Raw genomic sequence first — 27,060 nt, forward strand, 5'->3', positions numbered from 1 at the left:
GCCATGGGTCTATGGAACCAGCCGAAACCATGTCTTTGGGGAGAGAAAATCGATCATATCGATCTCGACGTGCGTCGGTGTGGTCTTTGGTCCACCGTCGACGTCTTCTGTGAAGGATGAGTAACTGAGGAATAATGAATAAGCCTCACGCTATCGCTGTCATAGAAGAATAAGAGAGTTGTAGAGAAGAAGAAGACGATGCATGGAAGAAGAAAATGGGTGAGGGGATTACTAAGTCATTTTGAAAATGACGTTGTTTCATTCATTTAAGTGAAACAGTGCCGTTTTATATACATATATTCAAAAAAAATATAAATAGATCGGATCGGCCGGTTCAACGGTTTCCTAGGGGTTCAAACCAATGTTTTGAATACCGTACCGGATGGCGTACCGGTCAAGACACTGGAACGAAATATTTCGATACCGGTACCGTTTCGTGTACCGTTTCGGGATAATCGATATATGAATAAATTATATATATAAATATATATAACAATTATATTCTAAAATAATAGTTTATATATGAATAAATTATATATAAATACATACATACATATAAATTATAAATAGTCTAATCCAAAATTAGGGGTCAAAAAATAAACTTGTAGTTTGAAAAAACGAAAAAAAAAAAAAAACACACAGGCCGAAATATCGGCCGGTACCGGCCGAAATATAGGCTGGTACAGGCCGAAATTTAGGCCGAAACGGCCGGTATTTTGGCCGGTACGGTATATATCTAGTACCTGTACCGGCCGGACGGCCGAAACGAAAAATTTCGGCCGTACTGGCCGGTACGGTACGAAATTAAAAACATTGGTTCAAACCAGTGTCGAACCGTCGATATCAGTTTTCCCTCAATTCCTCTCGACCGTCAACTGGTTCTTTGCCGGTTCCGTGCTCGGACGGTTGGTCTGATCGGTTCACAACCGGTTCTTATACACTCATACTTTTTACCACTATTCATTACTTTTTACTATTATTCAATATTTTATTAATACTTTTTAATTATTTTTTTATTACTATTCATAAATATTCTCAACATTTCTCATATATTCTCACTATCCAAACTTACCAATCAGAAGACAAAATCAGCATTAATTGTATTAATTTTCAAATGTCAAAAGATTTGAAACATCTCCCTAAACAAAGTCAAAATAGATAAATATCAGCATTAATTATCATAGTCCCTAAGTCAAAAGGTAAGTCTTATTTGGTTACACAAATGATATAAGATCAAAATTAAATAAAATATTATTATAATATTATTTTTATATTTTAAAAAATTAATTATTTATTATATTTTATGTGTGAATTTAAAAAAATCGTAATGATTATAATTTATAGCGAGATATGTGTCCAAATCTCTCACATTTGTTGAATTATAATGCACGTTGCATAGCCAAAACTGTTTCATTTATAATTATGCAATTGCTGGAATCAATATGATAAGAGGACTTAACCAATTGTATTAAAATTTTAATAATGGTATGGCTCTTAATGTCGTTCAAAATATATTTTTTTAAGATTTTAAAATAGATAAATGCATCACGTAGATCCACACTCTTCATTAGTAGCATAAATATTATGTAATTTATATGATTTACCTATTTTTTTCTTAATTATAAAAAATGATTTAAACAAAAAATTAGTAGTAATCTCAATTCTTTATCATAATCATTGTATGTGAATCATTCTTGTGTAGTAGGTTTGGGTACTAAGAGTATCAAGTATTATCATAATATTTCACTAATATTTCTTATTTTATTATTACTTTTCACATACTTTTTACTAGGATTGTACACCGATGGGTTCGACATTGGTTTCGGTGCAAAATCGATACACCACCGACGTCTGCCATGGGTCTATGGAACCAGCCGAAACCGTGTCTTTGGGGAGAGAAAATCGATCATATCGATCTCGACGTGCGTCGGTGTGGTCTTTGGTCCACCGTCGACGTCTTCTGTGAAGGACGAGTAACTGAGGAATAATGAATAAGCCTCACGCTATCGCTGTCATAGAAGAATAAGAGAGTTGTAGAGAAGAAGAAGACGATGCATGGAAGAAGAAAATGGGTGAGGGGATTACTAAGTCATTTTGAAAATGACGTTGTTTCATTCATTTAAGTGAAACAGTGCCGTTTTATATACATATATTCAAAAAATATATAAATAGATCGGATCGGCCGGTTCAACGGTTTCCTAGGGGTTCAAACCAGTGTCGAACCGTCGATATCAGTTTTCCCTCAATTCCTCTCTACCGTCAACTGGTTCTTCACTGATTATGTGTTCTGACGGTCGGTCTGATCGATTCACGACCGATTCCTGTACACTCATATTTTTTATCACTATTCATTATTTTTTACAACTATTCAATATTGTATTAATACTTTTTAATTACTTTTTTACTATTATTTAAAAATATTCTCAACACTTCATTCTCACTTTCCAAACGGACCAGCCAGAAGACAAAATCAGCATTAATTGTATTAATTATCAAATGTCAAAAGATTTGAAACATGTGTCTAAATAAAGTCAAAATAGATAAATGTCAGCATTAATTATTATAGTCCCTAAGTCAGAAGACAAGTTTCATTTAATTACACAAATGATATGAGATAAAAATTGAATAAAATATTATTATAATATTATTTTTATTTTTAAATTTTAAAAAATTATTTATTTATTATATTTTATATGTGAATTTGAAAAAATCATAATGATTATAATTTATAACCAGGTATGTGTCCAAATCTCTCACATTTGTTGAATTATATGCACGTTGCATAGCCAAAATTGTTTCATTTATAATTATGCAATTGTTGGAATCAATATGACTTAACCAATTGTATTAAAATTTTAATAATGGTATGACTCTTAATGTCGTTCAAAATATTTTTTTTTAGATTTTAAAATAGATAAATGCATTACGTAGATCCACACTCTTCATTAGTAGCATAAATATTATGTAATTTACATGATTTATCTATTTTTTTCTTAATTATAAAAAATGATTTAAACAAAAAATTAGTAGTATTCTCAATTCTTTATCATAATCATTGTATGTGAATCATTCTTGTGTAGTAGATTTGGGTACTGAGAGTATTAGATATTCTCATAATATTTCACTAATATTTCTTATTTTATTATTACTTTTCACCTACTTTTTATTAGGGTTGTACACCGATGGGTTTGGCGTTGATTTCGGTACAAAACCAATACACCACCGACGTCTGCCATGGGTCTATAGAACCAGTCGAAACCGTGTGTTTGGGGAGAGAAAACCGATCATATCGGTCTCGACGTGCGTCGGTGTGGTCTTCGGTCCACCGTCGGCGTCTTCTGTGAAATATGAGTAACTGAAGAATAATGAAGAAGCCTCACGCTATCGCCGCCATAGAAGAATAAGAGAGTTGCAGAGAGGATGAAGAAATGGGGTGGGGTGGGGGGGGGGGTTATTAAGTCATTTTGAAAATGAAGTTGTTTTATTCATTTAAGTGAAAAAGTGCCGTTTTATATACATATATTCAAAAAAATATAAATAGATCGGATCGGCCGGTTTAGTGGTTTCCTAGGGGTTCAAAACAGTGATGAACCGTCGATATCAGTTTTTCCTCAATTCCTCTCGACCATCGATTGGTTCTTTGTCGGTTCTGTGCTCTGACGGTCGGTCTAATCAATTCACAACCGGTTCCTGTACACTCATACTTTTTACCACTATTCATTACTTTTTACAACTATTCAATGTTTTATTAATTTTTTTTTTTTTTTTTACTACTATTCAAAAATATTCTTAACACTGCTCATATATTTTTACTACCCAAACGGACCAGCCAGAAGACAAAATCAGCATTAATTGTATTAATTATCAAATGTCAAAAGATTTGAAACATGTGTTTAGACAAAGTCAAAGTAGATAAATGTCAGCATTAGTTATCATAGTCCCTAAGTCAGAATATAGATTTCATTTGGTTACATAAATGATATGAGATAAAAATTAAATAAAATATTATTATAATATTATTTTTATTTTTAAATTTTAAAAAATTAATTATTTATTATATTTTATATGTAAATTTAAAAAAATCATAATGATTATAATTTATAGCGAGGTATGTGTCCAAATCTCTCACATTTGTTGAATTATATGCACGTTCCATAGCCAAAACTGTTTCATTTATAATTATGCAATTGTTGGAATCAATATGATAAGAGGACTTAACCAATTGTATTAAAATTTTAATAATGGTATGACTCTTAATGTCGTTCAAAATATATTTTTTTAAAGATTTTAAAATAGATAAATGCATCACGTAGATCCACACTCTTAATTAGTAGCATAAATATTATGTAATTTACATGATTTACCTATTTTTTTCTTAATTATAAAAAATGATTTAAACAAAAAATTAGTAATGATCTCAATTCTTTATCATAATCATTGATGTGAATCCTTCTTGTGCAGGTTTGGATATTGAGAATATAAAATATTCTCATAATATTTTATTATTATTTAATATTTTATTATTATTATTATTATTATTATTTTTATTCATAATATTTTCAACACTTCTTATATATTCTCCCTGTCCAAGTGTCAATACAGAGTCAGCGTATTAATTATCAAATGCCAGAAGATTTGAAAAATGTTAGCATCTGTGTAAACAAAGTCAAAATAGATAAATGTCAATTAATTATAAGAGTCCCTAAGTCAAAGATATAACTTATTTGATTACACAGATGATAGGAAATAAAAATTAAATAAAATATTATTATAATATTATTTTTATTTTTAAATTTTAAAAAATAAATTATTTATTTTATTTTATGTATAAGTTTAAAAAAATTATAATAATTATATAAGATGAGATATAATTATTTGTGTAACCAAATGAGACTATGGAAGAGATTTAGATAATGAATTGAATTGAGATAAGAGTTGAAAGTTAAATAAAATATTGTTATAATATAATTTTTATTTTTAAATTTAAAAAAATTAAATTATTAATTATATTTTATTTAAAAATTTTAAAAAAATTATAATAATTATATACGATAAAATATAATAAGTTGAGATAGTTTTGAAATCCAAACAAGGCTATAACTTAACGATGCTAACTAAAATCACAAAGATAATCCCTACCCCTTCCCGACAAGCTCAACCGACCAAATATTTAATCAAAAAGCATGAATACCATCAGTGTAAAATGCATTATACATATGAAAAAATAAAAAATAAAATTAATAAGTTAGGATTTAAGAATTTTTTCCGTTTAATTAAATCATATCCAACGGTGTTACCCTTCACGAACCGGAACCTATATGCTTGGTTAATTAAGGTTTTGTTTAGAATTCTCAAATATTTTATTTATAAATATTATTTAAATATGAAATAATTTTAAATTTTAAATTTTTATTTAATCATTATCTAATCATTATAATTTTTTTAAACTTGTAAAACATAAAAAATAATATAATTATTATAAATTTCAAAATAAGAATAATATTAAAAAGTTATATTCAAATAAAATTTTAAATTTTTAAAATTTTATTTGTTTATTTATTCTCTTTTTCCAAAATTGAATAAAATATTTATTTAAATCATTTTATTATTATTTAAAAATATTATAAGTATCCTCATAAATCTCACGATTCAAATCCAACAGTATCATCACCCTTTACGAACCCATATGCTTGGTGGGATGAACATTATCGTTTACGATAAAAATTATTAAGAAATGTTAAAATATAAATAAATATTTTCATATCTCCTCGTGTAACTATATGAACATTAAGATTTTAATAAGGTAATTTTATTCATCATTTTAATTTTTATTATTTTATTATTATTTTATAATATTATATTAGATTATTATAAATTATTTATAATATTTTACTTATGAATTAATTATCTAATGATACATTATAAGATGATTAGAAGATGATAAAAAAAATATAATGAATATATTTGTTGTTTTAGGATTAGTTTGAATTTAAAGATAAGATGTGATGGTTTTAGATAAAAGATGAAATTTAAAAAAATATTATTAAAATATTATTTTTAATATTATTATTTTAAAATTTGAAAATTTAAATTATAATTTTAAAAAAATTAAATTATTTATTATATTTTATATTAAAATTAAAAAAAATATAAAATGAAATAAAATATTTTTTCAATCTAAACCGGACCGTAATAATACAAGGCGAGAGTAGCACGTGTTGATGTTCTCTTACGTACCTGTCATAAAGTAGCATCACGTACCGACGGTGGAAGATGGATAATATTAACACAGTTAATATTTTGTAAGTTTTGAAGAAGAAGGCGAGAGAGTTGAATAAAAAATATTATAAAATTAAAATATTATTAAAATATAGTTTTATAATATTATTTATTTTAAAATTTTTAAAAGATAATTAATATTTGTTGTTTAAAATTTTAAAAAAATAATAATTAATTTAAAAATTTTTATATTTAAATTATATTTAAAAATGAGGGGATAAAAATTTTATAACACATCTATTCCCAAACAAGCCGGATTCAGAGTCAGGACAGCATATTCGGACAAAGCCGTTAGCCATTCCCTCTTGCCTTCCATCCCGTAAAAACACCGTCAAATTCCCCGTCCCTTTCTTTCGCCGGCGGTCTCTCTCTCTCTTTCTGGGCGAAATTTACGCATATAATAGTTTATATACGAGTGGTATATACGTATACATTTTCCCATCCTACACATACATATTCTATAAACTTCTCTCTCTGTCTCTCTGGAATCTTTGTATTCGAGAAGATTCGGCCGCGGAGACGGTTGCGCTCTGATTGTTTTTTGTTGTTTCTTTTTCTGAGCTCGAGGTCTGTGTTTGGTGGAGCTTAAGAGAGGGGGGAGGGGGCAGGCGATTTGAATGGCTGTGGAGTACAAATGTTGCGAATTGGGATTCTTCATACACATAGTGATAATCTTACTGTTGGTGATGTTCGCGGGGATGATGTCAGGGCTCACCTTGGGGCTCATGTCCATGAGCCTCGTCGATCTCGAGGTCCTCGCCAAGTCTGGAACTCCTAAGGATCGCCAACACGCCAGTACTACCTTTTTCTTTTTCCTCTTATCATTTTTTTCCCGCTTGAATTCTATGCTCGTTTTGGTTGCTGGGGAAATTCCGGGAGACCTGAAAGTAAACAAATGGAATCGGAAGGGAAATTTTGGTTTGTTAAGTTTTTGATTGTGATAGACCTAAGAGTTAGCTAGTTTTGACGAACGTGAAGCTTAATTCAATGGTTGCCTTTCTTTTTTTTGTTGGGGGCCTTTTAGATTACTTTTACATTGACGACTCGTGTGTGGTTGGGTTAGTTAATTTCTCCCTCTCTCTCCCTCTCTGTTTTTTTTTTTTTTTGGAGGGGTTGTAAGAGCGTTTGGGCGTTCCGCGTAAACTGCTTTTACGATACAACTGACTGCTCTTTGAGGTGGTAGAAATGCATCTTTGAATGCTCTCACTCGTCTAGAGGATCAATTGTATTTGTAATGAGAATGAGAACAACATTAGTGTGAATTTAGAATGCACAAAACAATCAGTCCTCTTGCTGTTTGAATTTATAGTCCATCTACATTTTGAGGATTGATACAGGTGTATTTATAAGACTGTCTACTTTTTTAATGAAATTATTAATTGTCAAAAAAACTTGTGCCGATGTAACATAAAAATGCAATACATTCCTGGTCGTGAATGTGCATGTGTCATCTCTACAAGAACATGACACCAGTTGAAGGGAAAGAACAAAGACTGACTTGCCAAAACTCATCTTGGTAGAAGAGAAATGTGATTTCCTTGTACATATAAATCCCCTGTTAGCTGAACCTTGCAAACAAAGAGAAAGACATATGATTACCATAATGCTGCTGAAAATTGAGAGAAATTTTACTTATAAACGCGATGATAAATGGGGGATCGTGAGAGTGGTTATAGTTACTGCATATGACAATTTATTTTCTGTTGTTCTTCTTCACTAGACATTATAAAATGCATCTGAATGATGTTTCAAGTGGCAGCTCTTTGGTGGTTGTAGACTACTTATACTAATTTGTTTTAACTCATAATTATAGCAAAGATATTGCCAGTGGTCAGAAAGCAGCATTTATTGCTTTGCACCCTGCTAATTTGCAATGCTGCTGCCATGGAGGTACATATTAATGAGATTTATTGAACAAGGTTTTTACTTATGTGCTTGACGTGTCAAAAAATATCAGATAATGTTTGAAATCATCATTCATTTTTTCAGGCGCTTCCCATTTTTCTCGATGGTCTGGTCACAGCTTGGGTTGCTATTCTGATTTCAGTGACATTGATTCTTCTGTTTGGCGAGGTGAGGTACTTATCTGACGTTCTTTTGTTTTTTTGAGAAAGGTAATTTAAGACAGATGGTTTAAGTTAATTTGTCTGAATTTCTTGGTACATGTTGCTTGCATACGTGGGTAAAAGTGATCCTAGCTCCCTTCGTGTGTGGTAGGTGAAGAGTGGTCCATAAAATTGCCATAGGAAGAGCAACAAAAAGACATGGATTTATGTTTAGGCTGGCTATTTTCAAATTTTCCCTATCCAAATGAATGTTTCTTTCTGATGGTGCAGTCAACATCGTGTGTCTGAATTTACCCCTTTTACCCCTTTTTTACTTGTGCAAGCAGATAATACCGCAGTCTGTTTGTTCTCGCTATGGTTTAGCAATTGGCGCAGCAGTGGCACCATTTGTACGCGTTCTTGTTTGGATCTGCTATCCTATAGCATTTCCAATCAGCAAGGTAGTATGTACTCCGCAGTTTCTGCCACATAATGTGTTTACATCAGGGATATGTTGTGGATTATTATTCAATTTTCCTGACTATTTATGTTTGATGTGAGTTTCCAGCTATTAGACATTATGTTGGGACATGGGCATGTAGCTCTTTTTCGCAGAGCTGAGTTGAAAACACTTGTAGATTTGCATGGCAACGAGGTGTGTATAACTGCTCTCCAATATATAAATTTCAAATTAGTGAAGTCTTTTCACCACTGGGTTCCAAACAATTTGCTCCAGTTAATTAATATGCTAGTCTACTCGTCATGCCATCAATATTCTGCACTTGTTAAGTTTTCTCCTCTGTTCAATTCATTTGCCTAAATCTTCCTGCTCTGTTCCACTTACTGCCTGCTTTATACTCCTATGTTAGGCCAGTATTAGGCTGGTAAAGGTGGAGAGCTGACGAGTGGAACAGAGTTTTTTTCACAATTGAGTCCATATTTTCATTCTTGCAAACAATATTCTCTGGCTGTTTAATTTGCTAATCTATTTTTCATGCCATAGATATATTCTGCTAGTTTTCTTCTCCGTTAAAATGTCCCCCAAACTTATCTTGAGTGATTCTTGTCTTGTTTGTTGAACTCCTTTGTCTAATCTTCCTGCTCTGTTCCGCCTATACTGCTTGATTTTTAATCCTATGTTTGGCTGGTATTAGGCTGGAAAAGGTGGAGAGCTGACGCATGATGAGACTACAATTATTGCCGGAGCACTTGAGCTTTCCGAAAAAACAGCTAGTGTAGCCATGACTCCTATATCTGAAACTTTTGCAGTTGATATCAATGGCAAGCTTGACAGGTGTGATATTTTTGGAAATTCTAGAACAGAAAACTCATCTTGGATTAGCTGTATTACATGCACTAATTAGCTATTATGAAATACTTGTTATCATCCAGAGAGTTGATGAATCTAATTTTGGAGAAAGGGCATAGCAGAGTGCCAGTTTATTATGAGCAATCTACAAACATAATCGGACTTATCTTGGTATACTCTTTACCAATCTTTTTATGCACTTTTTTAAGAGTACTTGGAGTTTTATGTTTTTATCCATATGGAACAATTATGTACACAAATGACAGTTAAAAAGTTCGGGAGGGTGGTGATTTTGATGAGTATCTAATATTTGTGTAAGCGCTGTGCAGTACTCCTTTTGAAAAAGAGTGAGATTCATTATTAAAAAATTAATTTTTTCATGTAGGTCTCATATTTATTCACTTTTTTCAAAAGGAGTGCACGACACTTATGTATTCTATGACTACAAATATTATCTCTCTTTTCTCTCTCTCCCTGATGAAAAAAAAAGAACAGAAACCTTACATAGCTGGAAAAGTGTTGCCAGGATGCTCGGTTATTATGAATTTATGAAGGTAACTGAGTGAAGTGAAGGAGGTGAAATGTAGGTTCTTCTCTTATTGGTAATTAAGGGATCGTCATGTGAACAATTAGATTGTGGATTTGTAAGGAGTCGCTTTCCCTAGAAGGAATTGTAAAGAGTTTGCCTCTCCATCAAGATTGGTCCTCTGGTCTTTCAGTAATTTAGAGTTTAACACTTAATCCATTTATATAACTTTTTTCATTGCTTTAATCTATTTGATGCCTTTTTAAAGTGTTACATGCTTTTGTTGTCATTTATGTTCTAATGTTTTAGGTCAAGAATTGTGCTTTTTAATAAAATGTGGTACCTTTACTTGTTAAAAAATTGTTTTAGGTCAAGAACTTGCTAGCGATGCACCCAGAAGATGAGATGCCGGTAAAGAGTGTCACAATACGTAGGATTCCAAGGTATTATTTAGTATTGATTAAAAGGAAGGTTACATCTGGACGTTCCTTTTACTTATCCAAAAAAAGCAAGGTTACATCTGGCCTAGGTCTGATGAAGTTCACATTGATATTATTCTAGAAGCAACTGATATGCATCGTTTGGTTTTTTTTATGGGTGGTACAGAGTGCCAGAGACTTTGCCCTTATATGACATATTGAATGAGTTTCAGAAAGGTCACAGCCACATGGCTGTTGTTGTAAGACGGTGCAATAAGGCGGTAGAAGCGTCCCCTAGTGACCCTTCCGAAAGTAGGCACCAACTTCATACCTTAGAATTTATTTTATTTTATTCTCTTTTGTATTAGTTGATAACTCTCTCTCTCACTCTCTCTCTAAAAATAGATCAAGCAAATAACGTGAGAATAGTCATTGATGGTGAAAAGCCTCCCCAAGAGAAGATTGTAAAGAGCAAGATATCACTCCAGAAGTGGAAGAGCTTTCCCAACAGTTCGGATAATTCACATAAGGGTGGACCTAGGAGTAAGAAGTGGACAAAGGAGATGTATTCAGACATTCTGCAGATAGATGGCAATCCACTCCCAAAGATCCCAGAAGAAGAAGAAGCTGTTGGCATAATAACCATGGAAGATGTCATTGAGGAGCTTTTACAGGTACAAGTGATCATTTTCTGTTAACTTCTGATACAATTATTTGGGTTGCAACAATTTCTGAAAGGTGGAATCTGACATCAATTGGGCATCATGTAGGAGGAGATCTTTGATGAGACAGATCATCATTTCGAGGAATCCTCACCCCAGCAAGATAATCACGAAAAATTTGTCCGTTAGGACCGTATGAAGGTAGTAGTTTAAAACTTCTAAATCCGCATATCACTCTTATTAGGAGCCCCTGATGGTTGACGAAGCCAGAAAAAGGTATGTATAATTTGTTGGACTCCAGCATCACACGAGTTTTGTAAGTACCTACTCTTGGTAGTGAAAGATGCCCTGAAAAAAAAAAGATGTTGGACCTATTGGGGGGGTTTCCTCGTGACACTGACACATAAGAAATGAAAATAAAAGAAAATAAGAGAGGAACTGATATAATATCCCTAGTCGAATCCATCAAATACGTGTACAAAATACCATAAAAACTACAAGGATGGTTTCTGGGACATTCTCGACGAGCATGCCACTCTGCTTACAACGGCCACGGTACTGTGTTCCCGAGGTAGCTTTATCAGACAAAAAACCAGCTCTTCATTTGTTTTGGACTGCACTCTTCTTTCGTGTACAACAGTACTTACGTCTGATGTACCCATTTCTGAGTTGGATTTTTTTTTTTTTTTTTTAATAGCGGAATCTAATATCTATACTTCTTTATCTATAATTTCCTTTTTGAAGTAATATCTACGATTTATTTCTATCCGTAATAAAAGAACTTTTACATTCTACCTAGTAAGAATTCATCTACGAATGTCATGTTGGACTGAAATGCTTTTACTACAGATGTTGATCGTGCTCCTGCAAGAGACGTGTGTTAGGCTAAAATGTCATAGTATATATCCCAACTGATTAAAATACCCTTACAACAAATCAAATTAAACAGAAGCAGCTTTCATTCAAATCAAATCGAAATCTCTACAATTATTGACAACCAAAAATTTTCAAAACTAGATTAAAAATCTCTAGAATCGTACCAGAAATCTCCAGAAGTAGAAACCAAAAGTCTCCATAACCCACGGTTGTGTTCACAGATTGTGTTGACTCAAACTCAGTTTAACATCCAAATGCAGCCAGAATCGAAATCAGAAATATCTAAACAATTCTGCTATATACAGTCGAGTTACGCAGTTGGTGTGCAGTTGGGACGCCACCTCAGATTAAAAAAAAAAAGAGTAATGTTACATACAGTCGTAGAATGCGTAAACGTTGTGCAGTCATTTTGAAAAAAGAATAGGGTTCACTATTAAAAAATTAATTTCTTTTCATGTGGATCCTATATTTATTTATTTTTTTCAAAGCGACTGCACGACGCTTGCACACTCACGACTGTAAGTATCATTTCTCTTTTCTTATATATTATAAAGAGAGATGCTTGGATCCCAATAATTGGTCCCGACCATTTCTTTCTACAGGGTTTTTTTTGTTTTTCTTTTTTAAAGAAGTATTTTTTAATGATATTGTGATTTTTTTTAATTTTTTTAAAAGATATTTAAGTATACCCAAAAAAAAAAAACTTTTTTTTACCTTCTCGGTAGATCCTTGGTCTACGTCCATCGGGAGACGTAGCACTACCCTATTATAAAACGCACAACTCAAAGTCAAAACTGTATTCCAGGATTGGCATTGGTCGAAAATGTCTTTGCCCATGGATTGAGCACAATGGCACCATCGGGGTGCATTCATGCTACCAAGTGATGCCGATGACATTGATGAAGACATGATTAATCATAATTCAATGGGATGATACAGACACAGTGGAATGCCTGAGTAATAAATAGTTTATATAAATCAGATATCTTTATATATATATATATATATAGTTTTACTTGGTATATATAAAACACAAACTCATACTACACATTCGATAATAACACAACTCAAACCACACATTGTTAGCTTTGAGGCTATATTATTCAACTCAGTGATTTGTTACGATTTGATTGCATATAATTAAAAGCAGCTTTCCGATGGAAAATGTTTCTAAAACCCTATTCTAAAAATGTTATAAGAAGTTTGTAGGTTTTTTAAAATTGTGTGTTTTACGTGGGTTGAAAGGACAAATTTTAATCGTTGGAAGATATTTAATCGAACGTAATTTGGGGAAAATTCTGTGATCTAGGGAAGGTTTGTCGATGCAAGTGGAGCTGGTTGCAATGTTGCATCATGGCTTGCGTCCGGATACACCGCGTCATTGACGGCGACATGAATATTTATATTTTTATAGATAGACTCGAAGAAATTGGAGCAGGTTTTACGGGAAGGTGGTCAATCACAATGTAATTGGAGCAGGTTGCATGGCGTCATGGCTTGCGTCCGGATACAAACACAGAGAAAGAGTGTATTTCTAAGAAAGACTGTGTGAAGAGGGACAGAATGAGTGTTGGAGCAGAAAAGGTACCAAAGAGAGAATGAGTAGTGGAGCAGAGAAGGTGGTGTGCGTAACCGGAGCGTCCGGATACATAGCGTCGTGGCTGGTGAAACTCTTGCTCCAACGCGGATACACTGTCAATGCCTCTGTTCGTGACCCAAGTAAGTAGATCAAAAGTACTATCTCATATTCTCTGATTCTCTCATCAGATTACATAAGGATTTCTTCTATAATCGATGTTTTCTTTAATTTTGAGCTCCTTGAGTTGGGAGTGTATAGGATTTTCCTCTGAGAGGGATACGGCTAATAATACATATATTTTCTGTTTTTAAAAAAAAGCCCCTTGAGTTTCTTGGAACCAACTCTTGTAGTCTGAAGTAGTTGAACAGCTTCGATCAACTGTCAGTTCACTTTGCTCCAAACTTCCTTATAATCACTAAGAAAAGATTATTTTTCGCTCTCCCCCCACACACACCCCCCACCTGCGAAAGAATGCACCATGGCTGGTTTGAACTTATAGATGAGATGAGAAGATTTTAGATAAAAGTTGAAAAAAAATTATTAGAATATTATTTTTTAATATTATTATTATTTTGAGATTTGAAAAAATTGAATTGAGATTTAAAAAAATTGAATTGTTTATTATATTTTGTGTAGAAATTTGGAAAAGTTATAATAATGAGATGAGATGAAACACTTTCTGAATCCAAACGGAGTATGTGTAATCAACTTTAAATGTGTCACAGATGACCCAAAGAAGACTGAACACTTGCTTATGCTGGATGGAGCTAAGGAAAGACTTCATTTGTTCAAAGCAGACTTACTGGAAGAAGGATCGTTTGATTCCCTGGTTGATGGATGCGAGGGCGTTTTTCATACAGCCACTCCTGTTTATCTCAGTGTCAACGATCCTCATGTACGTTCTGTTTCATGCTAATTGAACCAATGCAAATGTCATGTATTATGCCAATGGGTCGTATAATGCTTAGCGGTTTACCAAAAGTGGATGAATTTCATGTCCCCTTATAATTTGAAGTAGTCCATGATGTGACTTTATTCTTTCATGGGTTTATTCAGATGAAATTACCCTCTTGGGCTTTCACATTTGCTTGTTGATATTCATTGGATACATGCTTTTATCCACAATTAGACCTTCTCCAATGTTCACATGCAAGTAGTCTTTGTTAGCATCTCTTTGAACTCATTCAAATTTAAGATGGAAAAATGCCATAGTCTGTCCAGATACTGTGCAAGAGTTTACATTTAAACGCACTGGTGCATTCTCAACTTACCCAATTCAAATGCCTTTTGTTTATAATTCCTTTCAGGCCGAATTAATTGAGCCAGCTGTGAAGGGAACACTCAACGTTCTTAGATCATGTGCTAAAGTTTCATCTGTTAAAAGGGTGGTTATAACATCCTCAATGGCAGCGGTTGTATACAATGGAAAACCCCTTACTCCTGATGTGTTAGTTGATGAGACTTGGTTTTCAGATCCAGCTTTTTGTGAGGAATCGAAGGTTCACCGTTCACATATATATGCTAATTTCTTATTACATATTATCTTTTTCTCAAGTTCATTGCTGAAGCTACATATGAGGAGGACTTGAATGATTTTGTGACTGCTTCTCACTTAAACCATGATGGTACGTATATGAGGGCAAGCCTGGGACAAGTTATCTTGTGCAGACAATATGGTCTGTTCTTTCCTTCTTTTGTTTCCTTTTTCCTCTTGATCGTTTGTCTCCTATCTTAGACTGTGGGTGTAGCCCTGTAAGGTGAGCTTATTCATGTCGATAAGCTATATAATTTTCGAAGCAGGAGCTTTGCTTCTGTTCAGCCATGTCGTCGAATCTTGTATTAAATAACTATGAATTAGGTCATTTAAGTATAAAACCATTTGAAAGGTCCCATCAGTAAATATTAGATTATGAGAAAAGATATTTGTAACTGTGAATTGTGTGATCACTGCGTAATCGCTTTGAAAAAAATGAATAAAACATAGGATCCACATGAAAAAATTTATTTTTTAATAGTAAATCTCACTATTTTTCAAAACGATTACATGATGCTTGCACACTCCACGACTGCATGTGGCATTACTCCATTAAACTCCTATTGATATCTTTGAAGAACACCTTGTTTTCCATTAAAACTTATTTATGCTTTCTGTCTCTGTCACTATATTTGAATGATTAAGTGAACTATTGCGGAGCCAAGTGTTGGCTAGGGCAGAATCTTAATTCTAACATACAATTCTCTATTGGCTTCTAGAAGCATGTATTGAGGGAAAAAGGATAAAAGTAAAGCAGTGGTAGATGCACTGAAGGAAAATACTATTCTTACCATTTGTTTTTACCACTAGTTTTTACCGCTGAGTTTTTTTTTTTATTATTATTTTTTACTTAATGATTAAGTAAGTATTTTTTAATAATATTGTGAATTTTTTATTTTTTAAAAAATATTTAAATGTGTTAAAAAAATCCATGTAAAAAAAAAAAAAAATCTCAAAACCACTAGCGGGAGCTCCTAGTGGTGGGAGTAGCACCGCCCCTAAATATTCTGCCCCCGCTGACCTTGGGCTGGGGGGCATGGAAGAATGTTATTGGAAGCATGCCTTCCATGCCTCGTAGTTGCATTAGTAAATATGGTGTTCAAATGTTTTATATTTGGTTTAGTTGCGTAACATACATTATTTATCAGCAGCAGTCTTAGATAGTGGCTAATTAGTATATTGCAGCCACAAAAATTTTCTGTGTCCCCTAAAAATAATTCTTTTCTTCAGCTTTGGTATATGCTTGCAAAGACCTTGGCAGAGAAGGCTGCTTGGGAATTTTCCAAAGAAAATGGAATTGACATGGTAGCAATGCATCCTGGGTGGGTGAGTGGTCCCCTTTTACAGCCAACTCTCAATGCAAGTTTGGAGCCATTTCTCAAACTTGTGAAAGGTATTCTTCAGCCAGTGAAAGTATTGTTTTCCTTTCTATTTGAATATTGTTTTTGATCGGTTACCTTTCTATTTGAATATTAACAAATACTTGTGCTTATTAATTGAAAAAGAATCTATTGAAGAACCTGTCAGTGGTCCTCAGACTATATGGTATCTGCTCTCCATGGTGGAAAGTGTTTGCCATGGGTCTAACCTATTAAAGTATGATTCTATGGCAACCTGTTTTGAGGTGTATGCAATTATTTGGAATGGCTTCATATGATACGTTAAATCTACTTTAAAAACAAAAGTAGCTTTATAATCTAATAGATCACATCAAGTCATGTAAATTTGTGGATTTACTTTGTAAGATTTCTTTGTGAGTAAAGCATTTCTCATATGGAATTATATATGTGGGTAAATATTTAATTTTTGATATACTTTCTGTTCTTCTTTTCATAGTTTGTAGGATAGCACATCTCGCTGCAGAAACCTCAAAAAGAAAAATTGCATTTTGTTTTGTGCTGGCTCACTTTCTTTTGCTGGAAAGAACCATGTGAAAAAGTCCTATATAGTTGAGTGGGAGCAATAAAATGAATATGTTAAATAGGAGGATTAATAGCAATAACATGCATGATACGTTTATTCCTACAGTAGTTGTCTGTATCCAATCACAGCTCTTACTCAAACTCTTAGTAACTATTTGCCAGAATAAATCAGCTATTATTTTAGTAATTTTAATGAAAGGAGTGGCCTCCTGTTTCCTTCCATGTTGCTTATTCTTGTTTAGTGAACTCATGTTGTTTTCCTGAATCCTGAGTACTCCAGTGTAGCATCCTTGTCATGCTATCATCCCTTCATCCATCTTTATTTTTGCCAAATGATTTAAATTTGTCATTAGAAGTAATATATGTACAAATCCCTGAGTTATTTGAAACTCTAACAATTACATGGGAATAAGATCACTGCTCATTCTTACGGTGCTTCATATGAAAGGTCAAGGTAAAGATGGCAAAACCTAACTGTAACAATTACTCTTGCAATGACTATGTGGCATGCGACTTTGCTTTGGGCTGTTTGTAAAAGTTATAAATTAAAGATTTTTTTTTTTTTTTTCTTTTGAAAAGAAGGAATCATAGTTCAATCGTAATTTCATTCTTTAGGGATGTTTCAAAAAATTGGAAGTTATCAAGATCTAAATGCATTTCCTTTGAAGGTAATTTTGGAAACTATACGGTTCATAATCTTTAAAAACATTAGTTTCTCCCAAAAAGTGGTTCTGCCTGATTCCATCTTCTAAAAGACACAATCTTTTGTGATGCAAGCAGTTGACACTCTCTTATGCAGGGGCTGAAAGTATTCCAGTTATGTCTCCCAGATGGGTTGATGTTAGAGATGTTGCTAATGCACATATACTAGCCTTCGAGAATCCATCAGCCAGTGGAAGATATTGTTTAGTTGGAAGAGTTCTCCAATTTTCTGAGTTTGTGAAGCTTATGCGTGAACTCTTCCCTGATATAAACGTTCCTGAAAAGTAAGCTGCGATGTATCCATATACCCAATACTAGCATCAACTTGTCAATTTTCGATTCACACATGCTTACAGTACAAAAAGATAAATATAATTCTTTTCTAAACTGCCTGTCTACCTCAAACCGACTGTTTTGAAGTTTTTGTACTTGGTTTATGCAACCTGTTAATTGGATAGTGTGTTCTGTAACATATATCAGCTACCACCGTAATAGAATTTGGACACAACTGGCCTACACTTTTTATGTTGCAGATGCGGAGATGACCATCCTTTTGCATCTTCCTACAAGGTATCCAGGGAGAGAGCTGAAAGTTTAGGCCTTAACTTCACTCCAGTGGAGGTGACTTTAAAGGATACTTTTGAAAGCTTGAGGGCGAGTAACTTCTTCAATGTTTGATGCATGGCACATAGGTAACTCATGCTGAGTAGTTATAAATAAACTTTGCATACCCTTCAATTCTTCCGTTTCAAACGTAACTGGCATCAGCTGGACTGCCTATTTTTGCAATATTGCAGAATGTATTTCATAATAATGATGTCATAAAAGCAAGTGTGACTTCTACACTTTTGCTTTCCAAACATATTATTTATGCATTTTCGAGTATATTTTCTATAAAAGCATTAACATTGTTGAAGAGTTACTATATAGTAAAATCTCTATTTTTTTATTGTTAAATAATATTAAGTGTGTTGAGAAATGAGAATGGCAGAGTACAAACATAGTTCTTGGGCTTAAGATAAGTTTCGATCATGCAGTAATACTAACAATAGGCCATAGCTTATTTTAATTTAGCATTACATCGAGGGTTATATAGTCAGTGGGTCATGGAGGACGTAAATGTTGGAAGGAAACCTCCAACATATTTGGCCATTAAAAGTAAAAAATCCTCAATTTCAGCACACTGTAGTATCCAACAAGATGGCAAGCTTTTGGGTAGCGGTGTGACAGCAAGAGTTGCATTAACTTGCAAGGCTCAGCTGGAATGAGGCATCAATTTGGCTTGGCAGCAGCAATGCGAGCGCACGTGATGAATTTTCAATTATAACTTACTACTGATCTCCTGCTGAGGAGGTACCATTTGTTCTTGTTTTAGTACCACTGAGCGAGCTCCCAAAATGCAACTAAAAACCTACTCACAAATTAAATGAAGTTCCCAAATATATTGGAAAAAAGAAATTATTGTTATAAGATACACTCTCCCAGTCAATCACTAGTTGTCGTCACTTTCATAGTTTTGGCAGAGCGATAGTAGTCCACCGGAGGTCACTACGGGATTGTTATCTCCGGAGGTCACACCCTGTAGTTCACTTGTATTGGTTCTAGCACCTTGAGTGTTCCCTTCCAATTTCACTAAATTACCATCATTGGAAGTTGGCTTCCTAACCGAAATCCTAACGGTTGAAGACTTGAATACAAACTTGGTATTGCCAGCAGCCTCTGAACCACCTAGATTTTCTGTCAACAATTAAACATGAATGCAAGTCTCTAAAGGAAAATACTGCATTTGAGCCAAATCAATGACCCCCTTTTTCTAACTGAAAAGAAAATGTATGGCATATTTTAAAACATAATTTAGTTTTTTCTTTAAATTGAAATAATTTTCATGTGACATTTTTTTTTTGTTTTTTAGAGGCTAAGCGTGCAGTTTCAACACTTGTCCAAATATAATTTGTCGTGATGTGACAAACAGGTACCAATAGAGCTATGTGAAGCATACCCAATATTTTTTTTAATAGGTAAAAGTAAAATTTTATTGATATAAAAGGCATTGCCTAAGTACACCGGTGGTATACAGCGAACATGCCTAATTACATCTAGGTACTAGTGAATGAAGCATACCCAATATATTATATATATTTATCTAAAATTTTTTATAACGAGGACTAATTAGTAATTAGTGCAAACCCAGGTACCAGGAGCTATTACTCTAAAATAGATTACTTGAACAAACCCAGAGAAACTGAAAAGTTGGAAAAAGAAAATAATATCAGTTAAACTAAAATAGTTATTTACATTGCCCTTTGGACAACAATGATACCATTTAGGAACTAATGGCTACAATGCTATTAAGATGTCAATAATAGTAGTAGTGTGCTACTAGGAAGGGGGAAAGTATCTGATACCTTTGTTGGTGGAGCTGTCAACAAAAGCGGCTTTTGTCAAAGAATCTGTTGGGTTACCAAGAGGCTGTTCAGAAACTTTTCTCCTCTGCATTGAAATCATGTGCAAACACAAGTTCAAATCTTTTCAGAATAATCCTAATTTCATACAACTATTATAGCTTCCAAGTTTTAGCCCCTTCTAAAAGACATTGGCTTACAAACCCTGTAACTTTTTCTTCACCATCCTATAATCTAAAATCATAGTCCACTTAATATAAACAATTTAGATGTATAGCAACTCTTTTTTTTTTTTTTTTACAAGTAAAATAGAATTTTATTAATAGAAGTAAATAGGCGCCCAAGTACACATGAGGTATACAAACAGCACACACCTAGTTACAAAAAGATGTATATCAAATCTTTTTTTCTATAAGTGTATATCAAATCTTTCTAGTATCAAATGACTCCTACTTGAAAAACTAAAAGAACCCATTATAAAATTCTGTTCAAATTATCTTCATGCAGGAAAAGGGGTGTTCACTGTCCGTTCCTTCTATAAGGTCCTCACACAAGTTCCTGAGATATAGTTTCCCTGGAGGAGGCTTTGGCGTCATACAGCTCCTCCCAAAGCTTCTTTCTTTGTATGGACAGCGTCTTTAGGCAAGATTCTCAGTATGGATAATTTGAGAAAGAGGAGGATAATCATTGCTGACTGGTGTTGCATGTGTAAAAGTGGAGGTGAGTCGGTTAATCATTTACTTTTACATTGAGAGGTAGCCAGGACTTTATGGGATGAGGTGTTTAAAAGAATGGACTTAGCGTGGGTTATGCCGGAAACTGTGTTGGATGTAGTGGCTTGCTGGACCTCAATTCGAGGTGTGAGACAGATCATAGCGGTTTGGAAGATGATCCCTATCTGTATTATGTGGTACTTGTGGCAAGAGCGTAATGAGAGGACTTTTGAAGACAACGAGAGATCTTTGGCGGAGATAAAAATGTTATTTTTTAGGACTCTTTGTACTTGGGTCATTGCTGTGGACTTTAATGGCATGGACCTTCATGACTTCTTAATTTCTAATGCACCTACATAATTAGGGCATTTTTAACTTTGTAATTGACAGTTGTTGGATTAATAAATACTTGTTTTACTTATCAAAAAAAAAATTCTGTTCAAATTATTTTACACATGCATAGGTATTGCTCTTGTATATGTCCTATGTACTTGGCTTCACCTATTTTAATAAAATTCTTATTTACTGATAAAAAAAAAAACTGTTCAAATTATATCATGAAGAATTGCAGAAGGGTAGATGTTTTTTTACCCTCAAAATAATAGATTTTTTTTTCAAAATGATAGATTCAATCCATGCTTACCAAACAAACTTAGGAAACACAAACCATCATTACAGCATCGCCATACCTTTAGATTATCACCAGATGTTTCACCATTGCCACTTGAAAGCTGAATCATATCTCCATCATCATCAAGATCTCCATCATCATCAAGATCTTCATCATGAATTCTTCGAACATAATCTATTGGCTTCTGCAAAATATTTCCAACATAGATATGAGGCAAACATCTTGCATACAAAAGAAAGGAGGGGGAGGGGGAGGCTGACATTGGAGGTAACTAATAGAAGTAAAATTTCTGTACTAACATGAAATATTGATTTTATAAGTGCTTCATCCTCTTCTTCCAACCTTTTCTCCTGCCAGCATAAAAATCAATTAATACAGTCAGAACCAAATGATAATAATACAGAGAGACAGAGAGAGAGAGCAAAATAACCTAGAAATATTAACTACAATATGAACAAATATTTATGCAAAGAGGCCAAAGTTCCACTTCTAGAAAAAGGACAAACTGTAGAAATTTTTTATAAGTAAAAGGACAAACAGTAGAATTAGTTTATGTGAATCAAAAGATAAACCAATTACAGTAAAATAGTCTTATATACTGTTTGAACAAGTGGATTTTACTATAGAATGGAGTGAAGTAAATAATTATGGATGTACGTGAACAAATTTCCCCCAAGAAGTTTACAGTGTAAATACAATTGTCGCAGTTAACTAAACAACTTCTCATAGACAGGAATACTGATGCATTCCAGGCAGCTAAAACCAGTGACCCACAATTGAAGCAACATAGAAGAGATTTGATCCAGTGGCTGGTTGAAGAAAGATACTAGACAGGGAAATCAATCCATTTGTTTATTATGCTTGACCATGGATAAGTACTCACTCACAATATGCATGAGAAAAGTCTTGAACATGCAACTGTTCACCCTACAAAAGAGCCCAACCAACACAATGAAAGTGACTGTGCAGCCCAGTGGGATTTAGTAACGAGAGAGATCCGATATACTTTTGCACTTAAGGAGCAAAACTGATCTAAACACAGAGCGCACATTAATCATACCTTTTCCCCGGCTGTGCGCTGCAAGGCCTCAAGCATGGCATCTACACTCACAGTAGCATGTCTAGACTGCAAGACAAGAAAAAAAGGGGGGGCATTAGTATCAAACTCATATTGACCTCAGGTTCAAACCAGGCGTAAATTGATTAATAAAGCAATAATGTTATACAACATGATGATGATCTAAGGCAATATGTCTACAATTACGAAAGCTATTTGAGCCCTGGATTCCATTCCTCTCACTGTTAAGTGGATACTTGATTAAATAAAACCCATTTACTAAAGAAAGTACCTTCATAGACTTCATCTCATCTAGCGCAGCAAGGATATCCATCTCTCTCTTTGAATCCAAGGTTCTGTTCTCTAATGATTTCATAGCATCTCCCATCTCTTCGGCATCCCTTTTCTGTCTTTCCATCTCTGTTACCTGACAAAAAAAAGAACAATTTATTGACAAACAAGTTCTGTTGATAACAATGACAGGGATCTGGCCACATAATATATAGTTGTGCACAGGAAGTTCTAGGGCATGTTTGGTAAGTGAATTTCTCTAATTGTTGAATATTCTTTGAATGAAAATTTCTATAGAATGCAAAGTTCTTTGGATACAAATTTTATGATATGTTTCTATTGAGTTTGATCAAAGTGGGTAAAAAGAACGAAAAGTTGCAACGATAAAAATGTTTTGCAATGAATTTTGTATTGGATATTGTGAATTTGTGATTTTTATATCCCAAAACGAGGTAATACTGGGATGAAAAAAATATTTGGGTGGTGATGAAAGAGAAGTATTTCTAAAGCCTTTCTCAAACCAAACATGCTTAACATTTTTACCTCATCCTCTTCACGCCAAGGTTCAAAATTCCGTGTGGCACCAGACTCAACAACATAGTCTGAATTTTTTGGATCTGTCTTCATCGCAAGCTCTGCAGAACACTTTGTACATTTGAAGTAGAATCGAAAGATTTGAATTCCTAAATATGTCTGCAACCAATTAAAGATAAGCGATCTTGTTCATTAATATCACATATTCAAATCTCAAATGACAGAAACCAGCAAAAAAAGTACAAAACACTGTAGAAAACCAAAAGGGAATATTAATCATAAAGATAGTAGTAAGGCTGGGGCTCATGCATTCAAGACACTTTCTTTGCTTTAAGCAAGCTATATCATGACTCAAAACATGGTACAAAAACTTATAGATCTGTGGCTAACGTCCTGTATCTGGAAAAGGAAAAGCAACATTAACACATTTAAAGCCAGACGAGTTCTTCATATTTAACTTTTCATACTGTTTGGGGGAAAAAATGTTATAGCAGCACAGCATGTTTCTTTTGAGCCCGCATATCCCATATGGTCCTCCCTTGAAGGCACTAGACAGGTCTATCATCACACTTAATGATGATGGGAATTGAAATTAAACAACTTACAACCACCAATGCAGAATACAGGTCATTTTGTTGACTTTCAACTGAAGCATACAAATAAGAAAAACCTAAACTTCAATTTCTTTGCTCAGGAACAAACCTAGAGTTAACAAGTATAATCCTAGAGTTAACAAACAAATTAAGTGTTAACAAGTGTAAAAACTTGAATAATATAAAATGAACAAACCTAGAGTTAACAAGTATAATCCGACATATAAGAGTAATGCAAACTTTCAATTTAGATAGAAAGCCCTAAAACAAAGAAAGGGGATACATACCTCGCCTATGACATCCTCTTTGCGGGAATTGAACTTGGTGCCCTTGTAGATGTAATTACCGCAGGTGTTGCAGCGAATGCTCATGGGGAGCATCATGCGCACCTTCATCTGCTGGTTCTTTGGCCTTCGAACCCTCGGCAGCTTCGACGGATCGAAGTCTGGCGGATAGTACTTGTTCAACACCTTTCTTTCCCCCATCCTTCAAAAAATTCCCCAAGCAGCACTTCTAATCAGACTTCGAGAGGACGACGATCACCGGTTTATTCCGAATCGTGACTCTATGTATATGTATACTGAAAAAAGAATATCATAGAATCAGATAAAAGTTTCAGATTTATATTCACATTTTATGCAATAGAAAAACAGTGTACAAAAATTGCTCATATCTACACCAATCATGATAAAACGTCTGATTTCAAAGTTCAGATACAGAGACTAGTGCAGAATATAACCGAGGTCATTTTCATCAAAACATGCAGGTTATTCACAAAATCAACCTCAGTCAGCTTTAGACAAAATCTAGCATAGGAGCACCACTTTACTGACTTTTGCAGTCTACTATCTAAGCCTTGAACTCAAACATTAGCAATATTATAACCTAATCTAGAAAAAATATCACTAACATGTTAATAACTCATACCAATACAAAACCAACCTAACAAAATTTTATAACCCGAACTATAACTCAATACGAGCCCATAAACAAAATAGTTCATCATGGTGCCTTGGGTTTATAATGGTCCAAGTTCAACATCCAATGCACTACTCCACCAATAGATTAGCCCAACTTCCTTGGATTTGCTTAAAATTCACCACAACGCACCTCACCAATAACAATCACACTCTCGAGACATCCGAACACTAACCCGCATTTTACAACCATCCCACCTCCAACCATGACATTACAACAAGGGACCCTCCAAACATCAACCAACCATGAAATCACTCAACTACAAACTCCAACATACAAATATGGACAACTTCCAGTAGGCACCAATCATAAGAGACACGAAAATTAAACGGTGGGTGCGACCACCCCGAGATTGGGGCTTAGCGGTCTGGTCTTGGGTTCGGACGGCGTGGAGGATGGCGGCAGCGGCAGCGGCGCAACCAGTGCGTGTAAGGCGGTGGCAAAGATATGTGCGAGAGTGAAAGACGCAGACGGAGGGAGGGAAGGGAGGCGGACAAAACCAGGATACTTACCGGCGGTGGCGTCGCGGAGGGCGTTGGCAGCGGCAGCAGGGACGGAGGCGAGAGCAAAGGCAGTGATCAGGGGAATTGCGGCTTATGTTGCAAAGGCAACGAGAAGCAGACGGATATAAAGATACGGCGGAGGATAGATGGATTTCCGACAGCGAGAGACGACGGAAACCCGGAACGGAGGTCGGCGTGAGGCGTCCAACGGAAAAATACCGAAATCGCAGAAGTGAGAGAGAGGGAGAGCCGCGGGGCTGCTTCTTTGTTTGCAGAGAGGAAAAAGAGAAAAAAAAAATATATATATATATATAATTATTTAAAAAAAAATACGAGAGTTATATGAAAATAAATAAATTTTTTAATAATAAATTTTTTTTAAAATAACTGTACAGTATTTATTGTACAATTACGTAACATTACTAAAAAAAAAAAAAAATACTGTAGAAAAAGAGGGGAAAAGAGCTTAAAGAATCCCATTGACAAGACGGAGCGTTTAAAACCTTATCTTTTTTTTTCTTTTATTTTTTTAATGAAACCGGGCGGGCTGGGTTTATTCCTTGGGCCTGGATCTGATCAAGGGCCGGCTAACCTGAACTCGTTGCTCGAAACGACAAACACGGCCCAGGGGCAACTGACCAAATATGAGTAACTTTCGTGCAACATTTGACCAATTGTTTTAATTTAATTCCAAGGAAATGAATTACGCACGATCAGTACTTGGGATTAAAAGAACAGATTTCAGAAACCTATTCATTAGGAGAAAACTACTATATATATATATATATATATATATATACTAGCAGTAGGTAACGTCCGAGCGACGTTTGCCCTTTTTTTTTTTAATTTTTTTTTTATCTAGTGATTGAAGAAGTGTTTTTTTAATAATTTTGTGAATTTTTTACTTTTTTTAAAAATATTTATGATGATTAAAAAAATACATGACAAAAGGAAAATAAAAATAAAAAAGTGAAATACACATTCAAGACATATTTTTAGGCTACTTCTTCATTAGTTGTAGCAGTTCTTTTTAGTTAATTAAGAATATTATCATATTTAAATTAGTATTTTATAAATTGAAGTTAATTTTAAGTGTATGATATAATTTTTAAAATTTAATTATCTATTTTATGTTAGTTTAAATCAATATTTAAACTTCTATCGTTTGATTAAATCTGAAAATTAAAGATAAAGGGTTGGAATTTAAAACTCAAAAACTAATATTTTTTCTTACTGTTCATAATTACTGTTTATAAACAGTAGCAAACGGCAAAAAACCATGTGAAAAAAAAAAATTTTTGTTACTATTCATTTCATTACTGTTCATCTATGAACAGTATTTAATATTTACTGTTTATAATTACTGTTTATAAACAGTAGCAAATGGCAAAAAACCATGCAAAAAAAACCTTTTGTTACTATTTATTACTGTTCATCTATGAACAGTAAATTTATAGCCGCTTTTAAGTATAGACCGTGATATGCCAAGGTGGAAACGGCATTAT

At 33.8% G+C, this 27,060-nt stretch overlaps 3 protein-coding genes across 6 annotated transcripts; 2 read left to right on the forward strand and 1 right to left on the reverse strand.

Moving 5' to 3' along the window:
* Window positions 1-6,528: 6,528 nt before the first annotated feature.
* Window positions 6,529-11,614, forward strand: LOC109010639 (DUF21 domain-containing protein At2g14520-like). The gene is made up of 11 exons (XM_018991526.2): window positions 6,529-7,074; window positions 8,093-8,169; window positions 8,269-8,352; window positions 8,672-8,785; window positions 8,893-8,979; window positions 9,479-9,618; window positions 9,717-9,804; window positions 10,529-10,602; window positions 10,766-10,890; window positions 10,984-11,252; window positions 11,349-11,614. Exons 1-11 carry the CDS (start codon window positions 6,897-6,899, stop codon window positions 11,427-11,429), a joined length of 1,317 nt encoding a protein of 438 aa, XP_018847071.2. The 5' UTR covers window positions 6,529-6,896; the 3' UTR covers window positions 11,430-11,614.
* Window positions 11,615-13,272: 1,658 nt separating this feature from the next.
* Window positions 13,273-21,401, forward strand: LOC109010642 (cinnamoyl-CoA reductase 1-like). 2 transcript variants are annotated; one of them, XM_018991531.2, is made up of 7 exons: window positions 13,273-13,835; window positions 14,421-14,590; window positions 15,003-15,194; window positions 16,460-16,622; window positions 17,951-18,137; window positions 18,387-18,545; window positions 20,763-21,401. In XM_018991531.2, exons 1-6 carry the CDS (start codon window positions 13,715-13,717, stop codon window positions 18,529-18,531), a joined length of 978 nt encoding a protein of 325 aa, XP_018847076.2. In that variant the 5' UTR covers window positions 13,273-13,714; the 3' UTR covers window positions 18,532-18,545; window positions 20,763-21,401. The 2 variants fall into 2 exon arrangements, with proteins under 2 accessions (XP_018847076.2, XP_018847075.2); XM_018991530.2 differs by lacking the exon at window positions 20,763-21,401 and having other exon boundaries at window positions 18,387-18,769.
* Window positions 19,252-25,854, reverse strand: LOC109010640 (splicing factor YJU2-like). Of its 3 annotated transcripts, none has more exons than XM_018991529.2 (9): window positions 25,565-25,841; window positions 24,362-24,654; window positions 23,491-23,640; window positions 22,949-23,083; window positions 22,660-22,725; window positions 21,899-21,949; window positions 21,658-21,783; window positions 20,259-20,343; window positions 19,252-19,581 (listed from the first exon to the last, which is right to left on the reverse strand). In XM_018991529.2, exons 2-9 carry the CDS (start codon window positions 24,557-24,559, stop codon window positions 19,346-19,348), a joined length of 1,047 nt encoding a protein of 348 aa, XP_018847074.2. In that variant the 5' UTR covers window positions 24,560-24,654; window positions 25,565-25,841; the 3' UTR covers window positions 19,252-19,345. The 3 variants fall into 3 exon arrangements, with proteins under 3 accessions (XP_018847074.2, XP_018847072.2, XP_035540392.1); XM_018991527.2 differs by having other exon boundaries at window positions 19,252-19,590; XM_035684499.1 differs by lacking the exon at window positions 19,252-19,581 and adding an exon at window positions 19,864-20,095 and having other exon boundaries at window positions 25,565-25,854.
* Between the last annotated feature and the right edge of the window lie 1,206 nt (window positions 25,855-27,060).

Source organism: Juglans regia, chromosome 13 (assembly GCF_001411555.2).
Source record: "Juglans regia cultivar Chandler chromosome 13, Walnut 2.0, whole genome shotgun sequence".
In the NCBI taxonomy this organism is placed as follows: Eukaryota; Viridiplantae; Streptophyta; class Magnoliopsida; order Fagales; family Juglandaceae; genus Juglans; species Juglans regia.